Here is a 14498-nt window from a genome sequence, read left to right as displayed (position 1 = left end):
TTTTTAAACTGAGAAAGGTGCATTGTAATAGATGGCTTTTTAATATACTGGTGGTGTAGGGCATACAAGCTGATGAAGAGATTAAGAGGATCCAAGCACAGCGACTCGCAACATAAAACTAACAACGGTAACTTGATTCCATCATATACACTTGAAAAGAAAGGGCACACCTCTCAACCCATGAAAACCAGCACAACAGAGACGATAAGAAGAACCACAATAGAGCCCTGAGAGCTTGGACCAGACAGGATAATGTTCCTCCAACACACTTACAGCAATTGCCTTAATTATACCGCCCTTGGTGTCTGACACTTTCTAGAGACGAGAGAGTTTTAAAGACATTTCATTGAGCTTCAAACTAACATACCAGCTCGCATCTGCTTACAGGACCTCCCATAACAGATCTCTCTAGAGAGTAGTTTGACATCTACGTCACCCTGAACACACACACACACACACACACACACACACACACACACACAGTCAGACACTCCCCTTCCTGTCCCGCATATGACACTGTCCTGTTTAGCAGCTTTAATTTCACTCTGTTGTCTCTGCTTACTGCTGTAATTGAGCTGTCCTGTCGCTGAACCGGCCCAGTGGGACCTGTATGTAATCAGCCAGGTGCTCCCACGAGCCTTTCTCTGTCTGTTACAACTGCTACAGATGCCTGCGGCACTCCCCTGATCACCTGTCCCATATCTAAAGCATCCATGCATTTACAGTTGACACCCTGTTTATTTAAATTGTTAATTAGGACATGTAATTGCTTAATAGGACAATTTTCCTAGCAAGAATGTTTAGCATTGTGGAGTGGATTAAAGATCATTTTTATACATCAAATTAGGAATAGACAATTTATTTGCAGCCATATTAGCACACAGCATATTTGCGATTAATGTTATTATTGCCATTTTCTCTTGGGTTAATTCTGAGCTTTATTTTAACAGCAAATGGTGCTCTAGGATAGTTTTTAACAGTACATTCAAATGCTCATGAGAAAGAAAGCGAATACAGGTTGACTTTTATGTCACAAGATTAATTTTAAATCACAGCTCACAATGAGTATTCTTGTTATCCACTGAAACCTTTCCTAACTTTGTTAATGATTGCTTTAGGTTCAAGTGGTATTAGTAAGAAATTGAATGCAAGCAGTTTTTTTAAAGCATACATCGCCATATGCTGTTAAAACTAAGCTCATAATCGATTCAAGAGAGAATAGCGATGCACTTTGGAAAGCTAAAGCCGCCTTTCCACTGCACATGACATTTGGAAAAAACTGTCGAAATGCACCCCCTTGTCGCTGTCGCACAGAATTTTCAGTTTTGTCGTGCACCATGGGAGAGAAACTGTTTCTCGCGCTGTCCTAAATTAAGGAGTGCAAATGCAAGAACCTTTATTCTCTGTGCATTCATCATGGTTTAATGACTGAATGCTAGAAACTCATAGACAGCAAAACATTTTGGATGGAATGTGGAAACAGCATAAAATAATATTTTTATTACTCATTTATGAATAGAAATGTTATTTTAAATATAAACATTTTTTTATTTAAAAAATAAAAACTATTTCTCAGCTTCCAGACTACTCTCCATTGGAAATGAATGACCTATGGTCTGCCGCTTGTCATGTGCAGTAGAAAGGCGGCTTCAGAATTGACACAGAATCAATTTCTTGAATGATTTTTTCACCACAGCTGTATTTTTATAATCAGCCTTTATTTAGAAAAAGAAGGACGTGGGCAGTGTCCGAAACCGCCTACTACTTAGTAGGTACAGCATTTGAAATTAAATGTACTACTCGGCCGTTAGAAAAGTGCATTCTTTACAGTATGAAGGTCAGTAGTATGAATGGAACTTTGACGTACTACAGTACATCTGCCGTTTTGTCACAATGACGTGTGACCTACCCACTTGAGTTGCATCAATTCATTTCCATTCATGAATTCTCTTGAGGGGCATCACATTGGATGCACACTTTTAAATCTAGGTAGGTAGGGCTATGCGATTTATTAAAATTGAATCGCAATAATGATTAAAAACGTTGCGATTAGCTAATTGCAAGAGGCTGTCATATGACATATATTTGTATTATTTAATTTCCCCTGCCCAGAGCAAATGCGTGACTGCTGTCTGTGTGTGATAGTCTTACTAGCCAATTGGGTGAGCACAATTAAGTGATGAATGTCTTACGAAAAAAGTCAACTGAAAGTGTTGCAAGTGACACTCAATCTAGTAGCAAGCAACAGCAAGGTACAAATTCAGAGTTGTTTCAGCCATGTTAGTTTGCTGAGTGTTCTGTATTTTTATAATAATTTTTTGTTTGTTTTTATAACTATAATATCCCCCTAATTTGTTCAACTTGTTTACAGAAAGGTAAGGTCATTTTATGTGTTTACTGTTTTCTCTGGAGAAAAATTTGTTTAATTTCAGAATATTTAAAAAAAAATTTGAATGCAAGTTAAAATCTTTTCAGTTCCCTTTTGAACTAACACTCACTGCATTTGAGCAGTAAGAAGCTACAATACAGATTATTGAGCTGAAGCTTGACTACAAAATTAAATCAAAATCGAAAAAAACAAAACACATATTTTTCCCAAAATCGCACAGCGGTCAGAGTACTTCTCACATACTGATTTTCAAATTCTATGAATTGGACAAAGTACTCCGTTCGCCTATTGTTTTTAGCGTACTATATAATATGGAGGTGTCGCAATGATGCAGTGTGTAGCACAATCGTCTCACAGCAAAAAGGTCCCTGGTTGGAGCCTGGCCTGGGTCAGTTGGCATTTCAATGTGGAGTTTGAATGCTCTCCCAGTGCTCATGTGGGTTTCCCTCACAGTTCAAAGACATGCGCTATAGGTGAATTGAAAAAAATAAATTCCCCATAGTGTATGTGTGTGAATGCAAGAGTGTATGGATGTTTTCCAGTGTTGGGTTGGAACCCTAGATTAGTAAAGGGACTAAGACAAAAAAAAAAAATAAATGAATGAATGAATGAATGAATGAATGAATATAGTATGGAAGTATGCAATTTCTGAAGCAGACCTATAAGTTTCTTTTGAGATGATTTTCTTTGTTTCAGATAATAAATAAAAACAGTTGTCTAATGGATTAGTTTACATTCTCTTTTTTTAAACAGGCTCTGAACAAGTTGCATAAAAATCAGTTCTTGGCTTCCAAACAGACACAGTTAATGATCACAATTGGCCAGAATTAAATCTGCAAAACAACATGCAGCATTTGAGAAAATTATTTTCATTGTATTTTGCATTTTTATATATTATTGAAGACATTCTACATTTCCAAGTGAATGTGGCAGACTGTTAATTTAGGCCACACATAGCAACAGCTGAATTCATTAAGTAATATGAAAGTAACAAGAAAAAAGTCCTTGTTAATCTGTGTCCAAATCAGGAATTTACTTTTCCAATTTCCAGAGACAGAAATCAATTTCACTATTTTGCAATTTCAAAAGTGATGAATGGAAACTACAACAAATAGTTATGTTTGCAATCCCATTTATCCCACAGCAGGAGAAACAAAAATCCACTATAACATTTTAATGACTTAGCAAATAAGGAAAATCTAATTTGTTTTAATGTCTAAAACTTAATTTAACTATAGACAGAAATTAAAACGAGAAAAGTACAAAAAAATCTAATTCAGTAACAAAATTCAGTAAAACAGTGTTGAAGTTCTCATATGACTTGGTTTTACAGTATGCAGTGTATGACTTTGTGAATAAGTTTATCCCTCCTCACAACCTCGTTTGTGTTCATATTAAACTCAATATGGCAATTCAATGTCTAACCCGAAAAAGCGCTATATATTTTTTTCTAACAAGTCTTAAAATATGGATAGCACTTCTGATTTATAAAACTTCCTGTCAATATCACTGAATTAGACAATGTTGCACTCAAAAAAAAAAAAAAAAACATCTCTCAGTGTGACTGAATCAGCTGTGCCTTTTTCTATAATGCTCTATTTTTATCTGTCAGGAAAATAATGGTATCATAAGATTTTTTTCAGTCCCCTATGCAAGCTGCGTTCTGTTCCTCCCGATGATTTCCTTTTTTCTTTGTATTTCTCTGTATTGATATGAAAAGACACTGCACAGTCGTGGTCTGCTTTTCTTTTTAACTTCTAATCCCTGTTAGCTGTGTTTACTGCAATATTGACAAAGCAAAGAAATAAAACATTTGTCTGTCAAAATGAGGGAAAAGACTATATCATTAAAAATAAAACTAGTGACAGGAAAATGCCATAATTAGTAGTTATTATGGTCTGCAGATGGTATTTGTTAATAAACGTTTAAGTTTGTTTTGATAAGGTCAAGAAGTGAGTATAATGATAGAAATTCCAGAATTAAATGACTGTTTATCGGAAGTTAAGTGAGGTTAGGAACGTTAGGCTACTTTGCTCAAAATGTGGTTTGTGGAAAAGGTGTCAATGTACACAACATTTTTGTTTCTATCTATATTACGATGAACTTTATGATAATAGGTTGTTAAAAGTGTCAGCAGCGTAAATACCTGTTATTTACACTTCCCGTGCTCGCGGCATCACGGCATCATCTGACACTTCCGGAAACACCGTGCGTTTTTCAATGCTTGTTTTGTGCCTTCGGTTTTAGTTTTCGCGCCTGCGATTCATGTTTAACCCCGCCCTAGCGCTTGACACATTAGTTCTATTGGCTGAGCGCGACAAGAGGCGGAGCTTATATTAAAATAAAACTAACCATATGATTTTTGTTACCTCTCATTTCTTGTTCTGTGGTAAACAATTCATCTGTTCATGTCATTTAGAAAAAAAATATTTGCCCTTGGAATATTTAATTAAAATCTAAAAATGTCTAAAAATCTTAAAATTTCATTTAAATTGGTAGCACAGTCACCTCACAGCAAGAAGGTCGCTGGTTCAAGTCCTGGCTGGGTCAGTTAGCATTTCTGTATGGAGTTTGCATGTTGTCCCTGTGTTGGTGTGGGATTCCTCTGGGTGCTCCAGTTTCCCCCACAGTCCAAATACATGTGGTATAGGTCAGTTGAAAAACCTAATTCAGCCGTAGTGTATTTGTGTGAATGAGTGTGTATGGATGTTTCCCAGTACTGGGTTGCAACTGGAAGGGCATTTGCTGTGTAAAACATATGCTGGATAAGTTGGCGGTTCATTCCGCTGTGGCGACCCTTGATGAGGAACTAAACCTAATAAGAAAAATTAAGTATGGTTAAGTGTTAACCAAGCCAAAAACCCAAAACTGACCTGACAATTTAACTGAAAAAAAACCAGGAACTGCATTTTTTAGAGTTCAGTTAAAGATTACAAGGCCAAACAATTTTTAAATTTCTTAATGACATGCACAAACCTAAGTAAGTTAACAGATTCATATGGTTAGTTCTTTTTTTACTGGTACTCTAAAAGCTTTTTTTTCTACTCCGAGCCATCGTATCAACAGCTTTATGAAATCGGTTTCAGACAGTGAATATGAATACAGTGAAACTGTATTTCATGTTTGTAAATTACACCCATCATAAAATTTAGTAGTCATAAACAAACAAAGCAAATGTTGTATCTGTGTCTGTTCTAATCGCAGATTTTGGAATTGTAAGCTCATAAAATAACATTTCGGAGTACATTCTGTAAAAAAACAGATTAATTATTTTTTCTCTCTTGTCAGGAGCGGCATGTGTGAAGCACATGGGAATGGCTTTCTGCATGTATGCGTCAGTTTGCTTTCACCAGCGTTATTTCAGTTGCACTTATATGGAGCTAATAATATGCCAAAACAATATAAATTTGAACTGTTAAAATTTTTTGAGTTTTAATTTCTTATTTTCAAGATGTGTGTGCATGAAAATATGTCATTTACCACAGTTGCGCTAAATCTGCATTTTACGATCTGAATTTCTGTTTTTGAAATTTAGAACATTAAATTTGATGTTCTGAATTTCTTCATCTTGAAAATTTAATATCTGCAGTCTATGAATTCAAAACACAAAAAAATCTGAAGCTTGAAAATACGTCTATAAAAATTCTGCCTTAAAAAATCAATTGTCTTAAATTTCAGAGGTTCAATATTGCAATTATAAAATTCAAATTAACAAATTCAAAACAAGAATTAAAATAATATATTATATTTATACTATAAATAACAAATAGAAACAGAAATAGAATAACAATTTTAATGGCATAAAAAAAATCTGATTTATTAAAGTTTAATTTTCAATCATTGAAATTAACACAATTCAAATTCAGATTGTTTTGGCATTTTATTAGCTCCATACACATAAAGAATAACAAACTTGCATGTGAAAAAGACGCCAAATGTGAATGGCCCCTTACACCTTTATTCTGGGATTGCCATTCTAAATTAATATACTTGTATAAAGTAGTATCTCGAAGCTTACTGGGGCATATTTTAGTTTTTTTGTTGTTGTTTTTTTGCACCATCTCCCCATGCTGCCCCCAGCAAGATGCAATCATAGGTGATCGTCCATATTGGTAATAAATCTGTCACTAAATATTGCACATTTGACATTTAGATAAAAATGTCTAGTCAGAATGCATAAGGAGTCAGCTACACTGTTAAAAAAATCAGAAATGTTAGCTTTTTCAGAGATAATTTCTGTAATTTAACGTTCATAATTTCATGGTAAAGTTCTGTAATTTAACTGTCTTTATTTTATTGTAAATTTCTTTAATTTAACGTTTGTTATTTTACCGTAAATTTCTGTAATTTAATGTTCATTATTTTACGGTAAATTTCTGTAATTTAACGGTCGTTATTTTTTGACAGTAAATTTCTGTAATTTAACAGTCATTATTTTATGGTAAATTTCTGTAATTTAACGGCCGTTATTTTAACAGTAAATTTCTGTAATTTAACAGCCGTTATTTATATATATATATATTTTATGGCACCCCAGCTTTTTTTTTTTTTTTTTTTTTTTTTACAGATTACATTACTAAATACAATTTTTATCATGTAATCAGCAACATAATCCACCCAGCCCTGCTTGTTACCTTACTTTCTCTTTGTTTTCCTTCAAAAGTATAATTTCTCATGTTTGTGAAGCAGCCCTAGTTTTTCCCCCCATGCAGACTGTTTGTCTGTTGCTCAAAAAGACTTGACTTCACATTAATACACTTTGGAAGTATACAGTCACTCACTGGGCTTTATTTTCTGTGTGATCCCTGGCCTTGAAAATATCACACTGCCCCAGGCTTTCCCTCGTACGAAAGAAGAAATGAATCCTCTCAGCTGTAGTCTGGTTATTTTTAGCTTGCTGAATGGAGTTGCAGATACCCCATATAAAGCCAGATACTTCATTTAAGAATTGAGAAAGAGGTTAGCTAGTGAAAAATTTGGTTGGTATGACATTTTCATATGTTGATCTCTTTCCTCAGAGGATAATGCTTCATGTGGCCTAAAGATCAGGAGTCAAGTGTGCATATGCATGTTGCAGGATCTTAACTAGCCTTAATCCATTATCCAGCCTCACTTCTCTCAGAGAATTTCAGTTAGCTGAGCAGAGTTCAAAGGTAAAGCTCGTCTTTACAGTTCCTTAGCAACCAAGAACTTGTTTGCATGTACTTGTAAAAGGACGAACAAACTGTTTCATTTATGTATATATATTTTATAGCAATCATTCACTTTTAAAGGCCACAAATGAACAAATTGTGCTATGAAGGTCAATGCATTTCCAGCATGCTTTTTGTTTTTACATTGTTTGTTTTCTCATCACAGGCAATTGAAACAAGACGCTGTGCATATAAAAAATGATTACGGTGAAATGCAATGAAATACATCTAATAATCTAGTTCATGTCTCGTTTCGGCGAGGACAAATTGCTGAGATGCATGAATAGTTTTTTTTTCTGCCACATTCTTGTCTGGTTGTCCCAGAGTTCAGAGGGCAGAAATAGAACAAGACACAAGATATTTGGAGTTAAATCGGCGAGAACAGTAGACACCATTCAGCACCATGTCACCCAGGAATCTCCCTCGAGCCTATATTCTTGTTTAAACTGGCCAATGCCCAAGAGCATGCGCTCGCTCATTAATATTCATCGACTCCTGAGTGTAATAATAATGATGGGAAAATTTGACCATTTCTATCCCTCACTCAGAGCGATCTGTTATCAGAAATCCCATGCCTTGCTGTAATTCTGTGCTTAATGAGGATTTGAAATGAAATTGAGCAGGTTTCTTAAGGCTCAGCTGAATTATCCAAAACAAAGTGCTGTCAAATAATGTTTGCACACTGTCAGTTCTTTTAAAAGGGAGGAAAATATTATTATTTTAATATCCAAAAGGAATACATTCGCCCACAAATCCTATCCCAAAATTATAATGTTAATAATTGTACTACGGCTGCAAGCAGAAATTAAAGTAGTCAGTGTGAAATCAAAATTTTCTATGTTTATTTTGCTAGAGCACATGCTCAAGTGCCGGTGTCCTGCAGAGTTTAGCTCCAATCAGACACACCTGAAAAAGCTAATCAAGCACTTACTTTTCATTCTAGAAGCTTCCAGGTAGAGGTGTTGAGACAAGATGAAGCCTCCAGGACCAAGTTTGGGCACCACTGCCTTAGGCGAACAATTAATCCTTTAATCCACAAAAAAAAAATAAATCAATAAATAAAAAAATTTGGTAATCTTTAATCAAAGTCTGACCATTTTTTTTCGGTGTTTGAAGTAGCTGTCCTTCTCTGTTTGATGGATTCAGCTAGAATATCCTTAAAGTTAGTGTGATTTGACCACGGACACGTTCGTGGATTAACAACTATGTTGATCGTGGAACAACATTCCAATCAGCCAATCAGAATTAAGGGATGCGTTTACAGTTTCTGTTAATTTTCGGCTTACGGTTAGGGTTATGTACTTCTACATGATTGTTATTCAACTATTATTCCCCTCTGACTTTGGGAATAATTTACAGTTATGGTTGGGTTTAGGGTATAGGGAAAAGCTATGGATTACATTTTTGCATAAAAGTTATGTGAAAATCCAAATTTGGCTAATGGTGGACAAAGTTTGGTGTAAATTTTGCAAATTTTTGTAATCTGTAATTGAACACAGATAATCTAGCAGTTAGAAAAGCGAGTTAATTGTTCTCAGATTGTTCCACGAAATCTTTTAAGAATAAGATCTGTTTTTGACAACAGGCCAAACTATAAAATATATTTACATCTTTTTGAGTACCTACAGCGCAGAAGATTATGGACTTCATCTTTTGAAAATGAAGCATTTTATGGCGAAATTCATAATGGCTAACAAGTAAAAATTTATATTGCTATTTAATATCAATATGCTGCTATGAATTCAAAAAGAAATTTTAAGACTTTTGGCCAAACCAGCCTGATCTTGTGAGGAAACGTAACTATTTTATGTTTTATCAGTTTAGTGGCTAATTTATTTGAATTCATACAAGTTCAGTCAAACGAAAATAAAAAGGAGGTGTGGCACCAAACCCCACCCCTAAACCCAACAGTCATTGGGAAATAAGCGAATCATAATAAATTGTGCAAATGAGATTGTATGAATTCATCCGAATTAGCCACTAAATCAAAGTTGGAAATTGTGTTGTCATTTTTCAAATCTCATGCCAGTTGTGCAGACAACCTTAGGTTATGAATGTCAAACACACAGTAAGGCTTCATCCAAAATTTCAAACTTCCATACAACATAATTGATAAAAAAAAAAAAAAACACTGTGCGACCAAAAAAATGTGTTTCAATTCAAAAAGTAAAACTGTTCATGGATAAAACGCAATTGGCGAAATGCAACTGAATCCTCTCCAGTCTGGAATTGAGACGAAAGATGATTATTTTTTTTAGGCCTTAAGGTTTAAAAGTTAGCATGAGCAAAAATGCTAATTCTGAAAGTAGATGGCGTTAGAAAGATTGAGCTAGAGTCTTTAAATTTGCTGTGGTTAACAATAAGACTGTCCTAGTTCTATGTCAAAACTTCTTAAGATATATGGTTTTATAGGCTTCTATACACATTATTGTGGAGGAATAATAAGCCACTGTTAACCATTTCTTGTAGAATCTAAAGTAACTTACAGTAAATCAAGGTTTGCTGTATATGCATTTACAGTATTGTATATCCTTACAGTAAAATATACAGTAATTTTCACACTGCAACTTTAAAATACAGTAACACATTGCATAACTGTCCTACAGTAAAATGCAGTTCATATTACAGTTAAATACTGTGTCATTTACCAAAATCAGTGTGGAAAAAGTAGGTGTGTTGCCCCCATAAAAAAAGTGAATAAATTTGATAACTGTAAAAAAATAAATTAAAAATAATGAGAGAGGTAATTCTTACAACAATGACAAATTTATTGAATCATTTATTTGAGCTGTTCCAGCAAGTGTATTTACAAACAATGGCATTTGAAGATATAAAAAGGTGTCATATCATAATGCAAGTCAGCGCTGCACCGTCGGCGACGTCATAGCAAATGTCTACTATTCAGGCAACACAGCCAAGAAGTGAAGGGAAATGGTGGTTTAGATATCATGGTCTTCACAGCTGTATGAAGAAGCAGGTGTGGAGAGAATTAGGAAATGATGTCTAACACCGGGACCAAAATGAGGAGAGAACACAGGAACACAACTGCCTTGTGGTGGAAAAAACCCAGGACGTTCAATGAGATTCCTTTGACCTCCGTGTAAAATGTTGCATATGGACAAAGACAGACACTACAGGCCATTTACAAAAATAACCCTTCCTGAATTAAACCCAACAATGTCCTTCTAGGTTTGTTCCCATGACAATAAATGGACGACAGCATTTCTTTGTGGAGCCATAAAATGTTCCACAGGAGGTTTTTAAAGAATGAGGATGTCTTTCAAAGCACATTATTATAAGTAATTACTATTTTAAATGTCTTATTTTTAATGGTTACCAAACAATCTAAGGTAATCAAATTTAATCAGTAAATGTAGTCTGACCAAACATATCTGATTTGACTAGGTTAAGGCTTCATCTCATCTCTTTTATGCTCAAAATCACTGCATGATATGCTTTGCTAGACAACATACGGATACACAGCATCCATACAGACGTCGACACGTAGATGTGAATGGAAAACAGGAAAAGCATTCAAGCAAGGAGAACAAGGAGCGGGGCAAATATTTACCCTGTTTTTGTGTCTGTAAAGGCCATTACTATTGATCCCAGCAGGAGATCTCATCTTTCTCCATCTCTGGCCAAGTTCACTGGAGTAACGCTAGCCTGCGGCTGAACTGGACACCGCGCTCCTCCTGTGCTGCTGTCGATTTTTTTAATTCCAGAAATAACCCACATGAGGCCTCGCAGTATGTGGTCTGCGTGCCAGGCACTTTGGACAACATCAAAGAGCCTATTAAATCATGTTAGGGTGTCAGTTGCCACCCGGGTGGAAGCAGCGTCCCGCTACTGTTTCAGGACATCTCAGATGAGCTTTTAGTGCGGTCGACTTTGTGTTTTAAAAAAATTAATTAAAAAACAGCACAATTCATGTTAATTAAAGAAAAGCCTGTGTGAGAATTCGCTTCGAGGATGTAAGAAAATAATTTAATTGCTTTCAGTTCATGCTTAGAAAGAAGAAGAATCCTTAAAAATGTTTCCTTTTTTTTTTTAACATAAATTAGCAGTTTTTGTTGACCCAATTAAAATGCTAATGCTGTTCATTGTGATTACTTTAGGCTAGAAAGACAGGAAGCAATTGCAAAAATGAATTTCAACTACTTCCTACCTTCTGCTCATCTGTAATAATGAACTTTAAACTTCTGGTTTTGTTCATTTAGGAGACACATTTGTGTTGTTTACAGGCTAGAAGGCATAACGGTAAAATGCTTCAGTGTTTATAGCATTAATGCATTACATTTTACTTTAATATTTGGATATTTCCAGACAATTCGACTATTATCACACGACTGAATGGGCGTTATCAGTGGTTATCAGCTGATAGATATGGGCCAGTACCCAGCACAGGCACACAACATCATAAGATGTTTAAAATGAAGTTATATTTAGGGAGTGACGTCAGCTGACCAAAATTCAATGTCTAGCCAGAGTCTAAGGACAAAATTATTTTGAAGTCCAATAACGATGTCAAATTACGTTTTAGGTTGTGTTGGAAAGTGACCAAAATCCAACGTCTGATAGATGTCATAGTGGCAACGTCCAAACAATGTCAAGGTGTAACATGAACAGACGTTGATATTTGGATTATTTTAGGTTGAAAATCGGTTTGACGTCAGAACCCAACATCAGGCCAATGTCAATGTCCAACCTAAAATCATTTACAAACAAACTCTAACATCCCCATGACGTTGGTGTACAGGTACAACATCAATATGAAGTCATGTTGACATCCTGTGGCTGCAGGGTAGGGGCTTTCTGCACCTACTAGTAGGCTCTGAAGGTTGTTATTATCCACCCACATGGTTAATCATCTATAGTTCACATACAACTGCGGCCAGAAGTTAACTAGATATATTATTTATTCAATTATTTATTTATTATTATAATAAATAAATAAATATTATTATTATTTATTATTATATTATTTATTAAATCCCCATTAATTGTTTTTATTAATGTCTACCTCTACCCCAACCCTAAACCCAACTGTCACAGTAATGTAAAAGCAGATCTGGAGTCTTCTCTAATAGTATAGATGAATAACCTCAATAATTATTTATATTATTTGTTAAATTTCCCATTATTTGTATTTATTAAGGTCTACCCCAACATCAACCCCAAACCCAACTATTACAGTACTGTCAAAGCTGATCTGGATCTGCAGTTTTCTCTATTAGTATAGATGATTAACCATGTGGATGGATTATAACAGCCTTCTGAGCCCAAGAGAAGGAGCAGAGGGACCCTACTAGCCCATATCTATCGGCTGATAACCACTGATAACGCTCATTCAATTGAATGAGAGCATTCGAAGTGGGTGATATTTCAGAGGATTTTCATTTTACTAAAAAATATTCACAACCTAATTATTATACATTTCTAATAGAGGCTTGTTTCTCTCTCTAAATAAATAATAAAATAAAGTTAAGCGAAACAGTGTCTCGTTGATATATATTTCGAGGTTATGAAAGAGCAGTATTTATTTAATGGCATTTTTGACAGCAAGCAACATAAAGTGTGGATCTGATTTAACAAAACAAAACAAAATTAGATTTTCAGGATTAAGTTCACTTTTTGTGAAGCGTCGCAAAAGTGACCAGGACTGAACATGATGAAGTTACGAGATTTCTAAAAAATAAAATCTAAAACAACTGAATGACTCCAGATTGTTAGGAGTATTATGACCGCTGACAGACGTGATATGAAAATATAACTTTTCTCCCTGATAACATATCAAGGATCGACTTGCTAAAACGTTACTCCTAATGACAAGTTGCCATCTAAACCAATGTAAGTTGACTGAAGCTAAGTTGTGTTCCTTTCTCCCAAATGATGGCAGATGACTATCACAAACAAAGTGTCAAGAGCACTAAGACTGAACAATAAATAAGAAAAAACGATGATTCACCAAACAAATTAGTATATTCACTCAAACCACTGATCCGTGAGGCTTCGTACTCCTAACAAAACATCGATTTTGGCAGCTACACTTGAGCGTTTTTACTTCAAGAACACCACATCTGCGTTTCAGTCCCACCTGTACACAATGTACAAAAAACGAGTGCTTTTCTTTTTCTTTAATCTACGAAAACTCTTCAAAAATTGTCACCGTTCACCTGAGCACCTGAGTCCGTGCGGACTACTCTGGTTGAGATATTAAAAAGCTCCCTGCTCTCCCTCTGTATGAGGTTTATGCTATCAGGCAACAAAGTGCCTTGATGTCTAGTAGAGTCAGCAGTTGAGTCCATAGTGACGACGTTTACCCACAATGCACCTGTAGAGATCCCTCAGATAGTCCTCTCGCTCTTGTTAGAAGACTTCAGCAACACTGAAAGAGGTCTTTGTGAAAGAGAGTCCTTTTCTTCCTCTGCCCCCAATTACAAGGCCCTCTCCAGCGTCACATGGGGGCACCGAGAGGACACAGACCTATTTTTGTATGCTTGTTTTTTCATGGGTCTACGAGAGACGGTTTTGGGGAACTTGTATTCATCGAAAACCATCTAGTTATATCGGCGTGCATCTTCCAGAGCAAGAAACTACATTTCAGTCGAGAGAAGGATCTCTAATGTTTCTTAAAAGTGCTCGATCACGAGTCCTCCTGTATTCTTCAGGTCTGTATGGGACGCTATAAGGATGAGAGAGAGGCAAGAAGCACCAGAACTGAAGCCAACAAAGGCCCTACAGTCTGAACACGTCCCGCGCTGTTCACGTCACTTCGGGATGGCTCGGCAGATTCGTGACTTGTTCCATCTAAATGGAGGAAGAAGAAAAGAGAATGATTAAAGTTTGCAAATCTCCTCAGTCGCTGATAGTTAAAGGGTGCTTTCACATCTAGGTGTTTGCTTCAGAACCTGGCA

At 35.6% G+C, this 14498-nt stretch overlaps 1 protein-coding gene and 1 long non-coding RNA gene across 7 annotated transcripts in view; both read right to left on the bottom strand.

Annotated features, from left to right (window-relative positions):
- The window catches only part of LOC141379854 (uncharacterized), a 72768-nt gene extending 68167 nt beyond the window's left edge, over positions 1-4601 (bottom strand). For all 5 annotated transcript variants that reach the window (XR_015520314.1, XR_015520315.1, XR_015520318.1 and 2 more), the window contains exon 1: positions 4536-4601. This is a non-coding gene — a long non-coding RNA (uncharacterized LOC141379854). The remainder of the gene's footprint in view (positions 1-4535) is intronic.
- A 5727-nt stretch (positions 4602-10328) lies between these two features.
- efna5a (ephrin-A5a) overlaps positions 10329-14498 on the bottom strand; it is a 90961-nt gene continuing 86791 nt past the window's right edge. For both annotated transcript variants that reach the window (XM_087301141.1, XM_087301142.1), the window contains 2 exons: positions 12919-14391; positions 10329-11958 (listed from right to left, as the gene is read on the bottom strand). In XM_087301141.1, the coding sequence (XP_087157267.1) occupies positions 14267-14391 (125 nt within the window). In that variant the 3' untranslated portion in view covers positions 10329-11958; positions 12919-14266. The remainder of the gene's footprint in view (positions 11959-12918; positions 14392-14498) is intronic.

Source organism: Danio rerio, chromosome 21 (genome assembly GCF_052040795.2).
Source record: "Danio rerio strain M-AB ecotype USA chromosome 21, GRCz13ab, whole genome shotgun sequence".
NCBI lineage: Eukaryota > Metazoa > Chordata > Actinopteri > Cypriniformes > Danionidae > Danio > Danio rerio.
Note: the sequence above shows the minus strand (reverse complement) of the source record. Positions and strands in the feature narration are given on the sequence as shown.